Source organism: Xyrauchen texanus, chromosome 12 (assembly GCF_025860055.1).
Source record: "Xyrauchen texanus isolate HMW12.3.18 chromosome 12, RBS_HiC_50CHRs, whole genome shotgun sequence".
In the NCBI taxonomy this organism is placed as follows: Eukaryota; Metazoa; Chordata; class Actinopteri; order Cypriniformes; family Catostomidae; genus Xyrauchen; species Xyrauchen texanus.
The window spans coordinates 40,128,783-40,147,373 of NC_068287.1; the positions used below are offsets into that span (position 1 = coordinate 40,128,783).

General features: G+C 37.1%; 1 protein-coding gene across 4 annotated transcripts in view; it reads right to left on the reverse strand.

Moving 5' to 3' along the window:
* Positions 1-3,301: 3,301 nt before the first annotated feature.
* grb2b (growth factor receptor-bound protein 2b) overlaps positions 3,302-18,591 on the reverse strand; it is a 50,346-nt gene continuing 35,056 nt past the window's right edge. For 2 of the 4 annotated variants that reach the window (XM_052138994.1, XM_052138993.1), the window contains 4 exons: positions 16,059-16,156; positions 7,243-7,365; positions 5,344-5,512; positions 3,302-5,097 (listed from right to left, as the gene is read on the reverse strand). In XM_052138994.1, coding sequence (XP_051994954.1) covers positions 4,912-5,097; positions 5,344-5,512; positions 7,243-7,365; positions 16,059-16,156 — 576 coding nt within the window. In that variant the 3' untranslated portion in view covers positions 3,302-4,911. The remainder of the gene's footprint in view (positions 5,098-5,343; positions 5,513-7,242; positions 7,366-16,058; positions 16,157-18,591) is intronic. The other 2 variants (XM_052138991.1, XM_052138992.1) reach the window with 1 other exon arrangement.

Consider the following 18,591-nt stretch of genomic DNA (forward strand, 5'->3'; position numbering starts at 1 on the left):
TGCTCCATAACCACCATAAAAAAGTCAGACTACAGTTTGTAAGTGCACATGGGGACAAAGATCTTACTTTCTGGAGAAATTTCCTCTGGTCAATGAAACAACATTTTTACTGTTTGGCCATAATAACCATCTTTATGCTTGGAGGAAAAACACTGAGGCTTGCAAGCCGAAGAACACCATCCCAAACGTGAAGCATGGGGGTGGCAGCATCATGTTGTGGGGGTGCTTTGCTGCAGTAGGGACTGGTGCACTTCACAAAATAAATGCATCACGAGGAAGGAAAATTATGTGTGTATATTGAAGCAACATCTCAAGACATCAGCCATGAAGTGGACAATGACCCCAAACATACCTCCAAAGTTGTGGCAAAATGGCTTAAGGACAACAAAGTCACGGTATTTTAAAGGCCATCACAAAGCCCTGACCTCAATCTGATAGAAAATTTGTGGGCAGAACTGAAAAAGCGTGTGCGAGTAGGAGGCCTGGGAGGAATGGGACAAAATTCCAGCAACTTATTGTGAGAAGCTTGTGGAAGGCTAACAAAAGTTTGACCCAAGTTAAACTATTTAAAGGCAATGCGACCAAATACTAACAAAGTGTATGTAAACTTCTGACCCACTGGGAATGTGAAGAAAGAAATAAAAGCTGGTATAAACAATTCTCTCTACTATTATTACGACATTTTACATTCTTAAAATAAAGTAGTGATCCAAACTGACCTAACACAGGGAAAGATTTCTACGATTAATTGTCAGTGAAAAAAATAGTTTTAAATATATTTGGCTAAAGTGTATTTATAACTTCTGACTTCAACTGTAATTTTAACATTTACTCTCCAAATCAAGTCCCATGGACAGCATGCTGGGAAATGAAAATCACTTGCCCAGTTTAATAAATGCAACATTAACACCACAAAAAGTATTAATGTAGTCCCAACTCAAATATATTAAGTAAACTTCCATTTTACAAATTTAAATGGATATAACGCAATAAAATCAAGTTGTGACAAAATGTTCTAGAATTGTGTTGTTTGACATTTAAATTGAGTAAATTGAACGAGCCTAAAAAATATTTTTTTGTGTGTGTGTGTGTGAGAGAGAACTGGAGAGAAATTGACTTCATATGTCCACAAACAAGGACCAAGGCACCAGTTGGTTAGAATGGCACAAGAGGCTCAGAAAGGTGAATTTAGTTCTGAGAAAAGTTGTAGCAATATTTATTTGCAGGCGCCAACTGGTTTGATATTTTGTTATGTAATGCAACTTAATGAAATGTATATTTTAAAGTTTGGCTTCAGGGTCCAAATAATTTTTGGGGTCAGTGTGTTGTTCCACTAGAAGGTGTAAAACATGAAACTGCGATGTGTACTTGAATTGGCAATTTAAGTGATTCTGAGAAAAAGTTAAATGTAATGCATTTAAGTGTACAATGTTGGCACAAAAGAAACAGAATAAATGTCCCAAATTGCAAAACTTTTGGAATTCTTTCTTTACAATAGTTTCTGATGTCCAAGGGGTCACGTTAGTTGCCAGCCCTTTGATTGCAATTTTTGGCGTTTCATCTCGGTCTCAGCCTTTATGCCGTAGACAGGCTGACGTCGTGGCTTTTGCATCTCTTCTTGCTAGGCGCAGAATACGGTTATCTTGGACTTCCCCACAACCCCCTTCGATTTCAGTTTGGCTCAAAGATTTGACTTTGTTTCTAAAACTTGAAAAAATTAAGTACAATATTAGAGGTAGGGGGGAATCTTTCTTTGAAAAATGACAACAATTTATAAAAATTTTAATGGTTTACCAAACTTAGATGTGGATTGAGTGGAGGTGTGTATATGTATATGTATGTACACTCACCTAAAGGATTATTAGGAACACCTGTTCAATTTCTCATTAATGCAATTATCTAATCAACCAATCACATGGCAGTTGCTTCAATGCATTTAGGGGTGTGGTCCTGGTCAAGACAATCTCCTGAACTCCAAACTGAATGTCAGAATGGGAAAGAAAGGTGATTTAAGCAATTTTGAGCATGGCATGGTTGTTGGTGCCAGACGGGCCGGTCTGAGTATTTCACAATCTGCTCAGTTACTGGGATTTTCACGCACAACCATTTCTAGGGTTTACAAAGAATGGTGTGAAAAGGGAAAAACATCCAGTATGCGGCAGTCCTGTGGGCTGAAAATGCCTTGTTGATGCTAGAGGTCAGAGGAGAATGGGCCGACTGATTCAAGCTGATAGAAGAGCAACTTTGCCTGAAATAAACACTCCTTACAACCGAGGTATGCAGCAAAGCATTTGTGAAGCCACAACACGCACAACCTTGAGGCGGATGGGCTACAACAGCAGAAGACCCCACCGGTACCACTCATCTCCACTACAAATAGGAAAAAGAGGCTACAATTTGCAAGAGCTCACCAAAATTGGACAGTTGAAGACTGGAAAAATGTTGCCTGGTCTGATGAGTCTCGATTTCTGTTGAGACATTCAGATGGTAGAGTCAGAATTTGGCGTAAACAGAATGAGAACATGGATCCATCATGCCTTATTACCACTGTGCAGGCTGGTGGTGGTGGTGTAATGGTGTGGGGGATGTTTTCTTGGCACACTTTAGGCCCCTTAGTGCCAATTGGGCATCGTTTAAATGCCACGGCCTACCTGAGCATTGTTTCTGACCATGTCCATCCCTTTATGGCCACCATGTACCCATCCTCTGATGGCTACTTCCAGCAGGATAATGCACCATGTCACAAAGCTCGAATCATTTCAAATTGGTTTCTTGAACATGACAATGAGTTCACTGTACTAAAATGGCCCCCACAGTCACCAGATCTCAACCCAATAGAGCATCTTTGGGATGTGGTGGAACGGAGCTTCGTGCCCTGGATGTGCATCCCACAAATCTCCATCAACTGCAAGATGCTATCCTATCAATATGGGCCAACATTTCTAAAGAATGCTTTCAGCACCTTGTTGAATCAATGCCACGTAGAATTAAGGCAGTTCTGAAGGCGAAAGGGGGTCAAACACAGTATTAGTATGGTGTTCCTAATAATCCTTTAGGTGACTGTATATATTTTTTTATTTGTATTATTTAATTTATGTATGTATACACGTGTATAGGTATGTATACATGTATGCATGTCCTGTTGTTCTGATTGGGGATTGTTCTTTTGGGGTTGGGTAGGGTTGTATATGATGGGTGGGGTGGTATAAAATGTAAAAATGCAATTTGCAATAATAAAAAATCTATGATGAAAAAAATAAAATAAATAAAAATGAATATACTCAACACGAGAATGCTTTTTTTTTTTTTTCATTTCACTTTTATTCAAAAGAAACAAGGCAAAAAAAAGTGAAACAATTAAATAGGACTGTGTTCAGGTGTGTTTAGGGGGAGGGGGTGGTGGGTAGGTCACATGATTTCTCACTGTGGGTCTGACGAAGCCCAATACTCAGGCTAAAGCAGCAAGCCAGAGACACTGTCACACCAGAGAAAAAGGCACTAATTCAGAGAGAACAAAACACAATTCACATAAAAATAATTTGGGATGGGGGGTGGGTCAGTAATACAGAAAGAAACAAATTTATGTAAGAGCTAAAACATACAACACTGAAAAGTGGACAAAGATAAGAGAAACATCACATCAGTAAAGTCGATGTGTCAACTCATGTACGAAAAATCTCCGGTTTCTTCTTACTGGCTTAACTAGCGTCAGCCAGTTTTTCAGCAATTAAAAGCCAAATCTCACACTTTTTAATCGTTTTACTTACAAATGCAATCTGGCGAACAGCTTGTGTTCCATATGCAATGTATGGATTTTGACACTGTAAATTGACACGTCTCGGACTGAAATCAACTGTGGTAAACTCTCCAAACTTACGTCACTCGTGAAGTCTACAGAGTAATGTCAGCTACATTCACATCCCAAGACAAATTAAAATGGCTGCAATAAATACATTGGCTAAAAATGGTGGCTAGCCTGTGTGGGTTTCACATTAGACAAACTCTTGCATAATCGACGTCCATTTTCACGCACACGGAAGCTTCCTGACAATAAATCGTTATTATTATCATCAAAAGGCTCCGCTCACCTATCAAGTTATAAAATAAGAATGATGGCATCAAATGGAATACATGATGCTTTAAATACTACGGTGTTATGTCTGAAATATCTCAGATATTTATATAATTATACCGATGAGTTAGCATGTTCAAGAGCTACTCCGTTTCATCCACCCTCCCAAAAAACGCAACATAATTTACAATCGGAAAAAGAAGACAATGTGTGTTCGAAAAGTAAAACAGACAGACGCATACAAATATATATATAATATATATTCTTAAAAAAATGGATTCTCTCTATAGGTGATTTTGTTTTACAACAGCCCAGATGTACAATGCTTTTGCATTTTTTCTCTTACATTTTACATATTTTTATTTTATTTTTTAGAATGCATAAAAACAGCTCCAGGATTTGCTATTATAAAGAGATTTAAACATGCAGCCAAAAGAGAGAAAAAAAAAAAATCAAATAAAAATCTAAATGCAGACTACAAAAGAAGGCAAAAGCAGCAGGATGAATCTAGACAGAATCAAATGTTGTTTTAATTCATGCTTGGTGTGTACTATGCTAAAATTCAGCCTCTCCTTTGCCTCGACTGCAAGCGTTCACGAAGACATCAAAAATTCTCAGGAAATAGTAGTTTCGCCCAGGCACCATGGGAGAGGTGGGGCGTCCATCCTCTCCGCTACTTTTATTTTTTCCTTTTCTTTCGTGATTTCCATTCTTCTGCGCCACTTTGGATTTCACGGGACTTTAAGGGTGTTGCTAGGGGACATTTAGGGCAGTCTGATTGTATGTGAATTTGAAGGGCCATTAATGACAATTTATTTACTAATTGCTTCGTTTTCTTTTTACATGTTCCGGTTAACAGGCGTGACGTAGTTGCGTGGGAACATGCCCGTTTGGCCGTGACAGGCGCCCTTCCACCAGTTGGGGTCCGAGTTGTCCAGGACCTGAATGAAATCTCCACGTCTGAAGCCGAGCTCGCCGTCCTCCTGAGGGTCGAAGTCAAACAAGGCCTGCACGTATGTTGGATGCTGCAGATAAACAATAAACGTGTAAATAACATGAAGACATCTTTCTCATGCTAGCAATATAGTGAATGTTAGAACTTATTCACTACATGTGGGGATCTTTTAAAACACTTACATTTGTGAACGTTTTACATAATATTATACATAATGTTTCTTTGTAGTTAATATAATTGATCTCCATAACTGGAACAAAGTAGCTTAGCAAAGTTATTGTACACAAATGAAATAAGTACAATCTAGCACACAGACCTGTGACACCTGCTCGATGTCTCGTAGAAAGATCTGTTGGTTTCGGGAAACGGAAGTGGTGCGGTGATAGTCCACCAGCTCGTTGAGAGAGTTAAACTTCACAACCCAGAGGAAGTACTTTCCAGCCCCGTCACGCAGCACTTTGAAGTGCTGTACGTCATTGCCAAACCTTAAAAAGAGAGATAATCTTTAACCGTTCACTTCTTCCGTTCACTTGTTTTTCAGAACACAAATAGTGATTAAAAAGTGACGGATGCTTAACAGGTGTCCTAAAATGTGTACAAATGTAATTGATAACATTTTAAGATTTAAAAAAAATGTCCTCTTTCTAACAAAACAGCAAAGTAAGTTCCGCTATTTCTTGACTTGAAGTGATATTTCACCCAAAAAATGAAAATATTCTCATAATTTACATGTTATTCCAGATGTTTAAGACTTTCAATCTTCAGCTAAACACAAATGAAGATTTTTACAAGAATATCTCAGCTCTGTAGGTCCATACAATGCACGTGAAAGGTGGCCAGAACTTTGAAGGTCCAAAAAGCATATAAAGGCCACATAAAAGTAATCATATGACTGAAGTGATATGATATGATATGATAGGTGTGGGTGAGAAACGGATCAATATTAAAGTCCTTTTTTACTATAAATTCTCCTTAATACCCAGTAGGTGGCGATGTGCATGAAGAAATCCAATTGCCAAAAACAAAAGAATGTGAAAGTGAAAGTGGAGATTTATAGAGAAAAAGGACTTAAATATTGATCTGTTTCTCACCAACACCTATCATATCACTTCTGAAGAAATGGATTAAACCACTGGAGTCTTATGGGTTATTTTATGCTGCCTTATGCTTTTTGGAACTTCACATTTTTGGTACCCATTCACTTGAAATATTCTCCTAAAAATCTTAATTTGTGTTCAGCAGAAGAAAGAAGGTCATGTACATCTGAGATGGCATGAGGGTGAGTAAATGGTGAGAGAATTTTCATTTGCGGGTGCACTGTCCCTTTAAGGATAAGGGCAGTATCAGGGCTGCGTATCACTATACGCATCACGATAAAGAGGCCATGATAGGATATGTATTGCAAAACATTATGTTCAAATGAACAGAATTATGTTCATTTTGACTGAATTTCTCCAGAGCATAATTTAGTATAACGGTTGTTTTTTTATATAGGTAATATCGCATGTAATATCCACAACAACTCCACTGCAGATCTTGGGCATTTTCCACACCTCGGTTGAGAGCAGGGTATGAAACTAAATTTTGTGACTCAATTTTACAGCCTCCTTTATCCGATTTATATATACACAATATATACGAACACCAGCTGCTGTTCTTTCGTCTGTTCTTCAAAATATAATCAAATGTGTTCCTTCAAGCGCACGTCTTTGTGTCGACATCTCATCAAAATGTCACTCTTGCCATGTTCAGATCTGGTATTAACATCTGTCTCGAAAGATGCGATCACAAGTGGACAGCACCAAATGCAGGTCAGAACGGGGTTTAAAACATGCAGATCGCCAGGAAGATGTGCTACATTTTCGTTCAATGTTCAAAAATGACCAGCCTTTTGGTTAATTTCATACCATGGTTAAAAGTAAAAGAAGCACATGCCGAGCACTTTATTAGGAACACCATGGTCCTCATAAAGTGCCCAACGTGGTCTTCTGATTTTGTAGCCCATCCGCCTGGAGGTTTGACATGTGCATTCTTAGATGCTATTCTGCTCACATCAATTGTACAGAGGGGTTATCTGAGTTACCATAGCCTTTCTGTCAGCTCAAACCAGTCTGACCAATCTCTGTTGACCTATCTCATCAACAAGGCCTTTTCGTCTGCAGAGTACATGGGCATTTATAAAAGGATTCGAGGATGGGCTTGCCAACCTACTTACTTGACAGAAAGGGAGAAGTCTCCAGGTGCGCTTTCACTCTCTCTGATGAGGAACGCTCCGTCATGCCTCTGTTTGTTGAGTATCTCTTCTGCTCTGGCCCTTGGAATTCTCCCAAAGAACCACCTATGAATACATGAACACACACAAACATTAGCATCAGCACAGAATCTATTTCAGAACTGTCAAAGGCAATGTAGAAATCGAAGACTGAAGAGGAAGTGAGAGCCAGATGCTGAGGGACAGAGAGCAAACAGGGTGTTAATAATTCACTAGACCAGCCAAAGATGACATATTCACTGGTTTACATTGAAGCTAGCATGAATAAAAAAAAATAAAAAAAAGGAGTGAGAGATGCTTTGAATGCCTAAGAGCGTAGGCATAGAAGATCAGCTCTATTGATGAGCTCATTTTGATCAATATAGAAGATCAGCACAGTCGATGAGCTCTCGCGATCTCCAACAACCAGCAAAGATGGTCAGCACATGAGTACAGTGTAGAAGAGCAGCATAAATGATCAGCAAAGACGATTAGCACAAAAGAGCAGCAGAGACTATAAGCTCCCAGCATGTATATGAACCCCTAACATTATATTGTAAGAGAATCGGTCTGCTGGTAGCGCTTTGTCTTATCTAGAGCTTTAGATATAATAGCAATGAGGGTTGCTGCGGCATCTTAGTCTGGTTTTTGGTCCACATTGCCGGAAGAATGAACATTTTAGAACCGTTATCATGAAAATCAGTCAGTTTGAATTCTGTGTCGTGCGACACAGCTAAATTCACGGTCCAAATGGAAAATTTACCTGGATTTGGCGCTTGGCGGGTATTAATTTTGGACCCTGCAATGAGCTGGTCTTTCTTTTACAAGCCAGATGGTAATCCATTCAACTGTATACGTGCTTACTGACATAATAAACTCTGAACCTCAAAGTGTGCGTTTTAGGCATGTGACGGTATTGTGAGACAGACCTTTATCAAGGTATACGCTACTATCACGATTTTGAAAAAACACGGTTTTGTTCTCTTAATAACAAGTTGAATTACTTTTTTCACTACCAAAAATGAACCGATAACTAAGAACTTTTAAAAGAACCCTGAACATTTAAAAAAACTAAATGAACATTTAAATAAGTTACTCGCACACAAACAATACGATAAAAAAGACGCAAACGTTCCTGTGTAGCTAGCAGGGATTTAGCAAACTACTCTTTGGCCACATAAAAGCAAGCTACACATTATCCGCAAAGGGCAATAACAGTTCACTTTCTTTGTCATCTTAGATCCTGTCTACACCGACGCGAGCATCACATCAAATGCAAAAGAATGATGCCGTCTACACTGGAAGTATCCGTTTCGGTGCATCGCGGCGATAATAAACAGGTATCCCATTCCATCTGGCATTGCACGTGCTACAACTGCAAAACAATGTTTGTGTTGACGCGTCCAGCGTAGTCAACCTTAAAGGCCAAAATATACTCTACGCAAGTATGTGAACCCAGACGAATCTTGCAACGCAAACTTGATTTCATGCGTCGTTACTTTCAAAAATGCATAACTAAAACGCAACTACGCCTTGCATTCTCAACGTTGCCGCAAGGGCCGATAGTGCAAGATTAGTGTGAATGGTTCACTTTTATGGTGTTTTCTCTTTCAACTCAACTACTGTCATGACGAAGCAGTTTGAAGAGAATATTGCTAAACAAGCTAAAGTCAGTATATTCATGGCTACTTCCCTGAATAATCAAACATCCAGTTTAATAACACAGACATCTGAAGGTAACTATCGCCCTCTCGAGTACTGAGGTTTGTTCCTACCACATTAACGCAAGAACGCACGTTACGCATGTTCAACCAGGGCTCGTGTTGTCTATAAGGTGTTCAAGCACTCACATCTGCTTTCATGTACTTAAGTGGAGTATGTTTCAGCCTTATGCCGTTGCGTCGCATCAACGGACGCGCCGGTATAGACGGTGTGTTGTCACTTAGCTAGTTGTCTCTCAGAGCGTTGTCTCACACGGTTTTCAAAAACAGTTTGGAAAAACGAGCAGAACAGTCACAATTTACCTTAATCTTGCTGAATTGCACAGGACGATTGTCCCGCAGATGAGTGAACATGTTGGAGGTGTTCCTGTGTTTCGCTAACACTTTTCTGCCACATGCGTTATACAAAGGGAAACCATTTTCAACCAACAATCCATCTGCATTTTTATGAAACCCAAAATACTTCCTCAATTCTGACATAACTCTTTTAGATGGCGGATAAAGGGTCGGCTGCATTTCTCCTTCAGCCATGCTTCTCGTCCACATTTGTTTTGTTTACATCAGCTTGCACGTGTCATTTATGCCACATACACATGGTGCTGTTAATTTAAATTTGTAGATGGAAAAAAAACTACAGTGCGACCAGAAAAATCTAACAATTTTGTTTAAATGTTATTTAGAATTATTTACGGTATACTGAAGTGCCCATGATAACAATATAGTGCATTACAATTACCTTAATATACCGTATTACTGAACACCATCACATGCCTAGTGTGTTTGTGTACGTGTCATTTAGTGTCAATTATAATATGAGGTCCATTCTAAAGTCTATTACTTATAGTTATTTGGTTTTATGCATGATATAGTTGATGCTCTTCAAAATCTCCATACTCAAAAACAGTATGCCATCTAACGCTACAGGGCTTCATGACAGACTTCTATTCACTCAGCTGAAGTATGACATAATACCACAGACTCCCAGAAGGCATGATATATGAAACGAAGTACAATTGCACCGGCTATCTCCGCTGTACCCGTCTAATCTTCCCTGTCTGCTTTGATGTGGAAGACACAAGCCACAGACACAAAAACAAAAACTATCTGACCAGGATGTGGCATTTACCAGGATGGTGAATATTCAATTATATAAACAAGATCATAGAGAGAAAGAGAAAGCAATTCAATGCAAAACAAAGTTCCAAAATTGCTTTTTCATAACTAGTGCCCGACCGATTTATCGGCTGGTATTAGCCTTTCACAGATATATCGGTATCTGCATATTTTCCCAATTTTCCATGTTTTCCGATATGCGCAGAGGGTTTGTTAAAAATGTATAAATAGTATTGTCATCATTTAAAAATTGCATTAAATGATTAAACATTTATTTGCTTTACATCAACCTGTTATTATACAAACTGCATTTAATAAAATGTTTTGAGCCAAATCTCAAAATTGTCCTATGGTGTGACTGTCTCAAGCAAGGTTCAATAAATTCTAACTTTTATAAACTAACAAGCATAAAAATGTTGATAAATACCACTGGCATAATTTTACAAGTGTCTATTTTAGTAAATGGCAATTCGTTTTTTTTTAAACATATATTTCTAAAAGCATAGGAAGCTGATACATTTTGTCACCGAAAACCACGTCCTCTGGTGTGACAGCATATCCTCATTTAAACTCGGGCAATTCCACGGATGACTTTATTTAGTTTCTATAACCCCATTCAAGGTCATGTTTCTGAAGCCCCCTGTGAAGGCCAGGACATGTGCACATGGTAAGTTTTTGTCTCTAAATTGTTTCAAAGCTTTAAAGTGTTTATGTTTTGTTGTACTTTGTTGTGACAATCCTAAATGTTTTAGTTTTTTAATAAAAACTATTTTAAACTGCATAATTATGGAAAATTGTGCAAATGTGTCTTGCTAACTGCTAATGACATGTTAGCTAAGAATAGCAAGGTCATTAACTCACACAAAAGGCTGAAATATCCTTTGGTGTGATAGAAAATGTCCTCTGGTGTGACAGATGTACTGTCACACCAGAGGACAAGGTCTATTAAAGAAGCATTTTATATAATTAAATAAAACTGGGGTGTCTCAAGGGACTCAAGTCGAGTCTTGAGCCGTCCAATATCGGACAACAGGCCATGCTTTACTCTATTGAAGATTAAATGGTAAATGGTCTGCACTTATATAGCGCTTCTTTTAACCTTAGAGGTTACCAAAGTGCATTACACTGTGTCCCAATCACCCATTCACACACACACACACACTCATACACCAATGATGGCAGAGGTGCCATGCAAGGCACTAGCCTGCCATTGGGAGCAACTTGGTGTTCAGTGTCTTGCCCAAGGACACTTCGGCATGTGGGGTCGTGTGGGCCGGGAATCAAACCGCCAACCTCGCGATTAACAGCCGACCCGCTCTACCACCCAAGACTACTGAAGTATAAAATGTGGTCCTTCATTCTTTGGATTCTTTCATATTTAGACAGAAAGAATTGAGGGAGAAAAATGATTGGGAGAGAGAGAACACAGGAAGATGATAAGTACACAGAAGGGAAATTTGTCATTGTGAAATATGATGGCAAGCCATATGTTGGCCAGATAATGGTGATTCACAGAGATGAGATACAAATCAATTGCCTGATCCAGAAAGGTGGGAAGAATTCATTTGTGTGGCCGAAGAAACCTGACTGCATTTACGATTCACAACAGAATATTGATGGTATCATATCTGAACCTGAGCCAATGCATCGTGCTGCTCGACTCAAGCCTCTTGACTGGCTAATGTTCAATCAGTAAAGGTATTGCTACAGCCTCTAAGATGGACTTATGAAACAGTGTCAAGCATCTGAATAGAAACAATTCTTGAAATTGTCTTTTCAAGTGAAATTAAATACATGCATGAATTAAACAAAGCAAGACTTTTTGGTGTGTAAGTCTTAAAAGTATTTGTGCTGTAATGGAGTCAAATTCATTTTGTTTATGAACAAATATTGTTTTGTTATTAAAAACAAGGATCATAGTGTTTATACCAATATTATCTTCCATAAGAATGGAACAAATCTTTCATACATATTTGCTCCGTCAAGGAGTTATAGTTCATTTTGTTGACGAAAATGATTGTTTTGGTTTAAAAAAAATTAAATAAAAAAAAACTGTTTGATATTGTATGAAATTAAGCTTTCTTCTTTGAAATAAATTCAGTTAAATAAAAATGCTTGAATGTAATACCTCTTACTTTCTCTTTAATCCAACAAATACCATTTCTGTCCTTATTTGTGACAATGTTCTATGATGTGACGCATAAAAGAACCAAAAATATATTTTTAATCTCAAAATATGTTTAAAAAAACGGATGAATATCGCATTAGGGTAGATATAATCATCACTCATCTTTATTTATTCATAATAAATAAAAAACACCATATGAAAATAAGAGTCTAGCAATGAAAATAAATGTCTCTCATGCTTTTTGTATACTACTGAACTTCTTTTTCTTAAGTCACACCATAGGACACATTTACCCCTTAGTGACTTAGTTAGTGACCCCTTATATGTTCTTAAATATCAGACTTTACACTACATAAATAAATGTAGTTGTTTTTTTACCCAGATATGAAAACTTTTTTTTTTTCCAGAACATATAATGCAGAAAACAATGCTTGGGGTGATTTAGAGTTGGTGTCATAATGTAGTTTGTCCAGCAGAGTGCGCTCCGACTCAATTGTTTAGAGCTGAGCTGACGGTGGTTTTGCAGACAGTGCGGGTGTTAAGCGGTGTCGCCATGGTAAGTTGCTAACTAGTTTGTGAAATACATACTGGAAAGTTATTAAACAATGACCTCATCATTTCCCCTTTTCAATATAACTAAAATAACATTGACCCTGTCCCTGACAACCATGTCACCCATGTTTATCACATCTATTTGCTGTTAGCCAGCTATAGTTTCTCAGTGCAGTCAGTAATGTAGCAGATTGAAAGGTAAACATCAGAGCATCTGCAGCTCAGCAGACAACGGTACTGTGGTGGATTGTGTCTGTTGAGTGTTGATTTCACGCTACGTTGTTACCTAGTTGGCGAGACGCAATGCTGGAAAGTAAATAAACAATGTCCATCTTTTACTCTGCATGACAACAAGCTTATAGCTAACTAGCTAATCACGTAGCTACTTTTATACATTGTCAGCTGAGTGGAAGCTAATGTGTAAATATGTATTAACCAAACTGTTTTGTTCAGGATTTGCACTTTGTTACCACCTTCAACTGAACAATTCCAGCCGTTGCATTTATAAAATGTAATATTTAAAAGTCTGTTTGAATGTTTCCTGTGAACTTGTATAGCACAATATGGTGTAACACCGCTGCCGCTGTTTTTCTCTTGGCTCGGCAGGTGTAAATGCTTCTTTTTTTACAACCTGTCCCAAATTAACTGGCAGTATTAAGATAGTCAGCATTTGTCTGGTACTAAACAGCACTACTGATGTTTATTTAGCTTTTTATTTTTATTTATACCTTATTTAAATGGTTTAGAAAAAAGCCTTGAGAGTACCTTTGCATAGTATTATCGGTGCAAAAGGTCTGTTTTCATTCCAGCTCAAAAATTAACTATATGTATTTTTGCTACAGACACGGACAATACCTCGAATCCTATGACTTGGCTATTACTTTTCATGGCGATCAAATAGCAGACCGTAAATATGGGTGAAAGAAATCCCATAGACTGATTGTAGGAGGCACCCGAGACTTGGAGGTGGAGTCCTTTGAATTGAGCCAGTAAGCAAACACCCAAAACACAATAGTAACCAAATAGCAACGCCCTGGCAACCACCCACAACACCTTAGCATTGCAACAGCACATTTTCTGTGGCCAAACAGCACTAACATTTAGTTCAGAAAATGATGATAATTTTTTTTTTTAATAAATTGTATATTTCAAGGGGTTTGTGAAACAAGTTTTCAATGGTATGTCATATTCAGAGCCTAACTACACCATTTTTTGTGTTTCATTTCCAACTCAAAGCAAATATTAGTTACTTATTCATTTATTAAAAAGTCGGAGCAGTTTCCTTCTTTGCGACTGTACAATCCAATTCTTTGTTACTGTGCCAAATGAGCAAAGGACAAATTGGACCAGATACAAAAACTTTGAAATCGTTCAAGCTAGTTAATATCAAAACACCATGAAAAGCATCAGGAAGCAAGCTTGTGTAAATGGGAGAGAGATTTCTCAAAACTGTGACCCAAGGCAACACAAGAGTTGGCGGATAGGCTCAAGGCCTACAGAGTATAAGGTACACCTGGGTAATTGCAATTGCAAATGTTATTGCCTTTGTATAATGTTAAACCACTTAGATTATTGAACTGTTTGATTCAGAGTGAAGTCATTAAGTTGGATTGTTTTAAATATAGGGCTGGGTATTGATACAGATTTCGCGATTCGAATCCGATTCACAAGATTTCAAATCAATTCAATTCCGATTCAATATCGATTAATATGGGTATATTTCAGTTATGATGTCCCTTTTACTTACATATAAAAGAAATTATCCCAGCTTATGCTGTTAATTATACAGCAGACCTTCTAACTAGGCTCATTACGAAAATATACATTTTACTAATTATATTTGAGCTTTTTAAAAATGTACAAATCCATGTATGCAATCAATTAATAAATATGATACATTATTGCATATGATTTTTTGTTACACGTTTATTGCTCAATTGCATAATTTGCATATACAGGCATTTACATTGATTTGTTGAACACGTGTTAAAAAAAACAGCACTGTCTCTTTAAGGCAGCCGGCATTTCTGTAAATGAGCGTATGTTAATGAGAGGGTCTGAAACGGCTTTATCTCATCTATCCTACACATGACTAGATGTTATTTTATAAATGTTTATTTTTGTAGTTTTTATAAACTACTGATTTTAAACAACAGAAAAGTTATTTAAAGAATTTATTAAATGACAAATTGGTTGTGTGTCACTTTTACTCTCAACGCAGTTAAAGGAACTCAATGCTGAAAACCAACCACTATACTACTGTAACCAACCACTATACTACTGTAACCAACCACTATACTACTGTAACCAATCACTATACTACTGTAACCAACCACTATACTACCAACCACTATAATTACTGGAGAGTGAAATTTTTTACCTTCGGAAACATTTACCTGCCAGTTACCAAAATATACATTTTAGTCGCATAGTACAAAATTTGGTTGCTAATGCGAGTGATTTCTTCTCCTTGTTGTGGAGGGTTGCGCATAGAGTAAAAGATCTGTCTTGGGATTTAAGAATCGAGAACGTTCAAACAACGATTGCGATACATCAGAAAATCGATATTTTTACCCACCCCTATTTAAATATGAATGGCATCAGAAACAAATGCTTCCTGTTGACTATATATGACTTCATGAATGTTATGGACATGTAGCGTCAGCTTCACAGTCTCTGCTTTAAACCAGTTGTCCTAAGCACTACTCTGAAACTTCAAAATGTGATTACAGTAAAGCTTCCAGATAATACAGCCCTCTAAATTGTGAGTAAATCACTCACAAATGCGAGTAAATTTCGCAATATGCGACCAAAAAATGTCTTTTATTAGCCACTGGCTATAATATAAACAAACCAGAAAGCAAAATATATTAATGACAATATTGTGTGAATATATATGAACAGGCCCCTCTCTCAGTTTGCTTAATATATTTTTTAGATAAATTAAGCTTACATGTTGTCAAATGTCTGGCAAGTAAAAACAAATATTTACTAGCCAATGACGATTCTTTCTCCAACATGATCGTAGCGTGTTTTAATACTATCAGGATCATGAAATGCATGACTGCACTGCACACCAGAGGTGTTACTCACAGATAAGCCATTTTTTAAACAAAGCTTGAGGTGAAGTCAAACGATGTTGTCTTGTCCCATGGAAATAATTACTGAACAAAGGAACACAATTTAGCACTGTAACTCAAACCTCAAATTCTCAAGAAATGATAGCAAACCAAAACTATTCTTGGTCTGAAGTATCTCATACTTACGGATGTGCCTTCATTTCGATGTAGTTCTTTGGAATGAAACCATCTTTGCCGTTTAGTTCTGCCTTATACCAGTTCTGATCACACTCTTCATTTAATACCTGCAAATTAAAGGGAAGAAAGTTATTATTGGTTGTGAAGACATCGTCTTTTCTCTTTTTGTGTTCTATGGAGGAAAGAAAGCTGAATGGGTTTCGAACAACATTAGGGTGAATAAAACATGCCCAAATTTATTTCTGAGTGAACTATCCCAGGTTTGAACATCTATGCGCCCCCAGTGTGAAAATGTACGCAAGAGCAATCATGCTAACACCCAGAGTAAAAACCACCTGTATTTTAGCATCAGCATGTGTGTATATTACAAAAAAATACAATAAAAATGAGGTTGGCGATGGGTTTAACTCTGACTGGATTATGAATGTATCTGCAGACTGTGGTTTTGTCAGTTAAGGTTTTAAAGAACTACGGTAATTATATTAGTGCCACTCTGATCAAAGGTACAAACTCTGATTATATTATCTAGTTACCGATACTACAAAGAATCAAATAAGAATTGCCAGCAGGGATGTATTGTATGTATAGCATAATGTATTACAACATTTATTTGATTAGCAATCATGGGTTTTATTATTTAAAGATGACGCTAACCCATTACTGCTAACAATGACAACAATGACTAAATATTGGGCATCTTGATATGATCTGGTCTGATATTTGATAAGGTATATTATTCTATATGTTTCAGCTTCTCTGCACTGGCTTGATAAGCAACTTCCCTTTCAATAGCATTCAAATGAGACTTGCTCAAGGACACAATGTGGTGGTGGCTGTGGGGTTCGAACCAACGACCTTCTGATTAACAGCCCTGTGCTTTTGCCACTACGCCACCACCACTCCACACTAAATGCAACTTTATGCCCATCCTACTTGTAACACCAAAAACGAAACAGAAAACCATGATGGTGGTTTCCACCATCAAGTGGTTTTAACATCTGGTTTACAACATTGGGGTTCACTTATACTTTTGAATTTTGCTTGGCAAGATAGCATGAGGCTCCATATTTCAACTTACAACCAACTAAAGTTACTACTAGATATAGATTGACCGATATTGGTTTTAAATGACTGACACAATATTACATATTTTTGTGTTTAACTGTCAGATAACCGATATGCACAACCAATTTTTTATTTTTGTTGTATTTCGGTTTCAAGCAAAATAAAAAAATTTAATAATTTATCACTAACCTCTAAAAGTGAACTGCTTTCAAAACTAATATTACACACAGTCTACAAAGATAAAATTTTACTAGATGAAATTACAATATTCATGTGTTTAATGCCCCTCACTCATTTATACAATTTAAGTATTTTGTGTTTAACTTCATCAGTAAACTCAATATTAAAGAACCGATAACGGTTGAAAAAGGCAAACCAAGTGAAAAAGTGTAAATATCGTTAAAAAATATCAGACAAACCGGTATTATCGGTCTTCCTCTAGTACTAGGGTGATAAAAAACTTCCATATTTCTCAGCCTTTTGACTACATTCAATCTATATCTTGATGCATTTATGCACTTGCTCTGACAGAGCTGATATTTATTCATTTTTAAAAGAGCAAACTTTATTTTGTACATTTATTCAATATATTTACTTAAGAATGATAATATGCACCATTAATAATTAATATGCACCAATATAATAAAACATTAATGCATATTTTCCTACATATATTTCAAAAAATATCTATTTTAATACATAAAAAATTGCATGCTGCGTTTGAGTGATGACACAAATGACAAAAAGAATCAGAGTCATAAAACAACTCATTAAAACCCTAAAAACAATAATTAAATTGACCAACTCGAACATAATTTTTGCTACTGAATTATAAAGTGATGCTATTAAAATATCCATCTTAATGCTATTCAGGGATCACAAAACTAATCTATTGACTCATAATCACTCAATAAAAAGCTAATTAAAAACATTATGATATCAACAATGTTGCTTGATTTGATTTTATATTGCCAGATAAATCCTTGCAAATATTTCATAAATACTATATCACACATCTCAAGTTACTAAACACCGAAATTCACACAACAGGCCTGGCATTTCAAGAAACCCAACCTTTTTTTGGAAACAACGATTTTCTTTTTTTGACTCAGGTATACAACTTTGCATGTTCATAACTGGAATTGGAGTGGGTGCACAGTCAAAAACGTAGGAGGATGTGCATCGTTGCTGCACTGCAGTACTGAAAACCTCCTGCAAACCACCCATAGAGAATGAAGGAACCCACAAGACAAAGATTTGAGAAGAGAGAGATTAATGATTGCATATTCCTCTCCCTGATGCATCCTTAAAGCATAATAGGGTGCTAACAGCTCTCTGCGCTTCTGTAAGAAGTACTGCTAAACCCAAAAGACAACGATGAGCTCAACACTATCCACTCAGCAGCTTCAATCTGGAGTAAAAGCTACAAATGGCCATCATTTATTTATTTCTAGAGAGGGTTATTGCTCAGTATCTA